At 29.3% G+C, this 4,532-nt stretch overlaps 2 protein-coding genes across 2 annotated transcripts in view; one reads left to right on the forward strand and one right to left on the reverse strand.

Moving 5' to 3' along the window:
* Positions 1-313, forward strand: part of LOC119674142 — a 2,882-nt gene extending 2,569 nt beyond the window's left edge. The window contains exon 5 of the mRNA XM_038085267.1: positions 291-313. Coding sequence (XP_037941195.1) covers positions 291-313 — 23 coding nt within the window. The remainder of the gene's footprint in view (positions 1-290) is intronic.
* Positions 314-1,812: 1,499 nt separating this feature from the next.
* The window catches only part of LOC119674143 (odorant receptor 47b-like), a 5,786-nt gene continuing 3,066 nt past the window's right edge, over positions 1,813-4,532 (reverse strand). Inside the window, exons 2-7 of the mRNA XM_038085268.1 lie at positions 3,324-3,448; positions 3,080-3,251; positions 2,480-3,009; positions 2,218-2,422; positions 1,985-2,143; positions 1,813-1,866 (exon numbers count right to left, since the gene is read on the reverse strand). Of these exons, the coding sequence (XP_037941196.1) occupies positions 1,813-1,866; positions 1,985-2,143; positions 2,218-2,422; positions 2,480-3,009; positions 3,080-3,251; positions 3,324-3,448 (1,245 nt within the window). The remainder of the gene's footprint in view (positions 1,867-1,984; positions 2,144-2,217; positions 2,423-2,479; positions 3,010-3,079; positions 3,252-3,323; positions 3,449-4,532) is intronic.

Raw genomic sequence — 4,532 nt, forward strand, 5'->3', positions numbered from 1 at the left:
ACTTCACCTCATGTTGGTAATGTAGTGAATAGAATGCAAAAGCCTCAGGGTGGTGTAATATCAAGTTTATTTTAGCTTCTATATTTTCTGAATGCACTTCGTTGAACTTGTCCACAAAGTTATTTGAACATGAAAATTTATTTTTAGAACATTTTTCAGCTTTCTGACACGGACAGTTGCAATTTACGGAGAAATACAAATGTTATAAGATTCACTTTAGTTTTGATAAGCAAACTCTGATTTTGAAGTGATTAAAAAAATTTCACCTAGATACTTTATTTCGCTTATAGACAGTTTAACAGTCGAAAAGTAATTGAATCTAGAATGGAAAAACTAACATCTTAGTTGAATTTAGAGTGGTGGAAGCAAAAATTTTAATGGGATATTACATCTTGTTGATAAACATCGTACATCTTAAAGTCTCCATTTACTGTCTTTCTGGGTATAGAAATATTAGAAGGAACAAAATAGAAGAAGGAATAGCCAGAAAATGATCTGAAATGGTTACAAATGTGGTCTACACCTTGCCACAAACTCCGAGCTACGTACTTTTTACGAAGATTGTGCACTAATGCTGAAGACTTATAGTCCAGATAGAAATAAATTCAAAATCTTGTAGGTCCCCAGCCAAACACCAGTTCTTATTTATACTGAAGTTTTAATGGAACTCTATACCACTGCATTGCTATTTCAATGGTGGCGTATTCTGACAAGTAGAGCACGTAAGAGTTGTCATAATGAAGAAAAGATAAAATATATGAATCTCTATGTCTTTGCCTACGACTTCATATATATAACATTGATATAGTTTCTTCACTAGCGTGTCAAAGATAACACAAAGTGACTTACTGAATCTTCTTAGCTTTATCTGAAAAACAAAATGATTTAACCATTATGGTATATATGGAGATAACAACGATTCGTGTAAGATATTATCCAGCATTATATTATATAGAAATCCTCTTTATACGATTTATAATATTCATATATGTTATAACATCTGATCAACAATGGTAATGCACTTGGCCACAGAAGAAACAAAATATTAAGTGATACCAACTAGAGGATGAAGATCTTCAAGAACTTCTTCCGAAGGAGCTGCTTCGATTTCTCGAGATACTGAATGTCTAAATGCAGAGGGGTGCACAATAGATCAAGTTAGTCTCAGTGCATAAAGGCCTTAGTGTAATCCATAAACCATTACATTATATTACATAATATTAATATCTATAAACTATCCACTTAACTATATATTAATGTCCCAAGCTACATTTGTTAAATTAGGTTACATTAAAGGGTGCATCTGTATGTCAGAGTCCACATAGACTACCTATCAGTTCATTACGTTATACCTCCTACTATAGCATTCTATTACAGCATCCTGATATAGCCTATTAATAATATGTCACATTTTGTAATGATTTAATTATTCCTATATGAAAAGCGTTTGTGTAATGCATATATTTCTCATTCAAGATCTACCTACATTGAATCACATTAAAATAACTTATATTATTGTATGTATTATAGTTTAAATTTTAAATTTTGCAGCATAAAACAATTAAAATTGTCAATTGAGGTTTAATTAAAATTAATTAATTATGTGAAAAATTTATAAAAGTTTTTCTCATGAAAATGATTTTCTTGTGCTCAACAATTTTATTTGGTTAATGAGGCAAGTGCAGTATAAATTACATTGTATTTTCTACCATTGGTTAAACTAATTTTTATTCATTTAATATATATATTTAGTATATTTTTATGCATTTTTTTTATAAAATAATAGTAGCATATAATATACTATACACATACTTATTCATTCATCGTGCGTAATAGCGTAAAATATGAATACGAAGTACTTAGTATCTGAAAAAAGATCTTAATTACAAACGTTGTTCACATTAAAATGAGTTAATTGTTTAAATGAAAAATAAACTCTTCTTTCATTTGGTTGCGAATCATATTTTAACGAAAATTTACTTACACTTGTAAAAGTTGAAAATGTAAATCCGGGAAGCGGTTTTGCATAGAAAACTAATGGTTTCTGTGCTCGTTGTATTAAAAACATTAAATCGCGCTGCAGCTCTAACGATTCATTATACCAGTGATGAAGTCCAAAAGCTGCAGTAGACACTTTAACTGACTTTAAAATTAAAAAACAATTTGTATATTATAATTTAGAAAAATTCTTAAGATACATAATTATTAAGTACTTACATCAAAATACATTCTATTGCCACAAAAACACCAATAGAATAGCTGTAAGAAACCACTTAGCATATATATATAAAACTTAATTGCCACCATTAGCTCATCTTTAACCAGCAAGGACTCAAAGGCAGTTAGACAAATAATGATGGTGCTAGCACCCATTTGTGCAATATAATTGGAATAGAAGCATTTGTTTATTCTATCAACAAGGCTATGAAACATTATCATAATGAAAAGATACGTATTCGTACAAATAGCTCCTACTCACCCAATTATTAACTGATGAAAATGAACGATCTCTCTTAGTTGGGAACGCATGTTTACATGATTAACAACCTGATCATCCTTGCCCAAACTGCGAATGCATTCGCACAGTGTTTTCAAGCTCACCGACGTTTGTGTAAAATACTGGGTGGGAATGCTATCTATAAGCACAATTACAAAGAGCACATAAATTGTGCAGAAAAATTGAAAGAAGTAAATGCAGGTAACGGCGTATGGATGGCGCTGTGGATCGTGTAAGCTAAACAGAAATTTTGCACGAAATATTAGCGTTTCACTGGTAAATAATGGTTGAACGCTTATGGCCATAAAAAACCAAATAATCAGTATGCAGAAATTGGTGAACACACTAGCGTCAAGTAAGAATGCAAAACGTTGATAAGTAAGGATTTTAGGATTTTTCTTTTCCATTCCAAAGCTAAATTTTGTATGTATAATATTAAAAGCATTTGTAATTGAATCCATTTCATCAGCACGTGATCGGAACAACCATATTTTGAAATATATTAAGAAGAGCTAATAAAATTTAACAATAACTAGTGTTTATCGTTTAGATTAATCGGAAGAATTGCGTTAAGATACTTACGCCAGTTAACACTACTAAACCATCTCCAAAGAGCACAATATCATTGCTGACTTCATACAGATCACATGCAATTGTTAGTGTGAATATCGCTAGTAAGATCATAATAATGTAGTTAATAATGCGATATTTTAAAGATTGTACTGTTGAAGCCGAAAGCCAAAGGCAAATGAATCTACAAAGAAAATATTTTAATATATTTGGTTGACATATGCATTACACGTCTAGCGTCTGATCGCTGTTATACTTTAAATAATTTCGAGGAAATACTAAAAAGATGTGTTCAGGATGTCTGCCTTGCTTTAACACTTTCCAAGTAGCCAAAAATGGAGCATATAGAACTTCAAATCCGACATATTCGTAACCAATGCGCTTATTAAAAGTATTAAATGATTTATTCATATTTTTAATTTTTAATCTATAAATATTTCGTAGTTAAATCAAGTACGTAACTGAAGGAGTGCCTTAAAATTCCATTGATTTATAGTCTCTTAAGCTATAAAAATAGTCTAGAATAAAAAAAATGGCAAGCACGCGTAAATACTACACACATAAATTAACATTAAATATTTAATTTAAAATTTGTACTAGATTGCAAAAGCTAAATTACTTTACTGTTTCATAAGAAGACTATTATTTGCAAATAATTACTTAATTTAGTAAATTGATACTTTCTCAGTTAAAATATTTTCTTAACAATTATTGAAAGTATATAAACAATTATTTATATTTTTGTAAACACTTAATAATTGTACGAACGATAAAAACAATTAAATATTTAATGTCCTTTTGAATAGTAAAAAATGCGATGTATAAATCGCCATGTTTGATACATTTCACAATAACTGAAGGAAAATGCAACCCTCTTAAATGTTTACATTTAATTAAAGTATACATGTGATTATCCAAAACGTACTATTTATCTGAAATAAGTTTTTTTTTATGAGGCATTAACATCCAATAACGTGTACCTAAAAATATAATGTAAAATCAGATACAACTGATTCCAAAGCTAGTTAATTACTTAAAGTTATAATTGAAATATGTTTAAAAGTTTAAAAAATCTCTTAGAAATCTTAGAATCTCTTAGAAATCTTAGAATCTCTTAGAACTCAAACATCAGTAATTTGTATAATGTCTAGTATCTATTTAGAAACTAAAAGATAGCCTACGTTTCCTTGCTGATACTGTTATATAAGGTTGTTTGAAGAGTAATTTGGTTTATTTTTATGAAAATTAAATACTATTGAAGAAATATTTTGTTGAATTAATATATAACATGTCTACCTTGGACACATATCTTTTGTCATCTTTCTGGCACTACCATAATTCCACTTTCATAAAATGTCTGATCCTTGATGTCAAAAAACTGAATCACGTGTTTTTTGACCTCCTTATTAAAAGACCGAAATAAATTATAACCAAAATATGTTAGAACTGAGAAATAGGGTGGATT

This window comes from Teleopsis dalmanni, chromosome 2 (genome assembly GCF_002237135.1).
Source record: "Teleopsis dalmanni isolate 2A chromosome 2, ASM223713v2, whole genome shotgun sequence".
Lineage (NCBI taxonomy): Eukaryota > Metazoa > Arthropoda > Insecta > Diptera > Diopsidae > Teleopsis > Teleopsis dalmanni.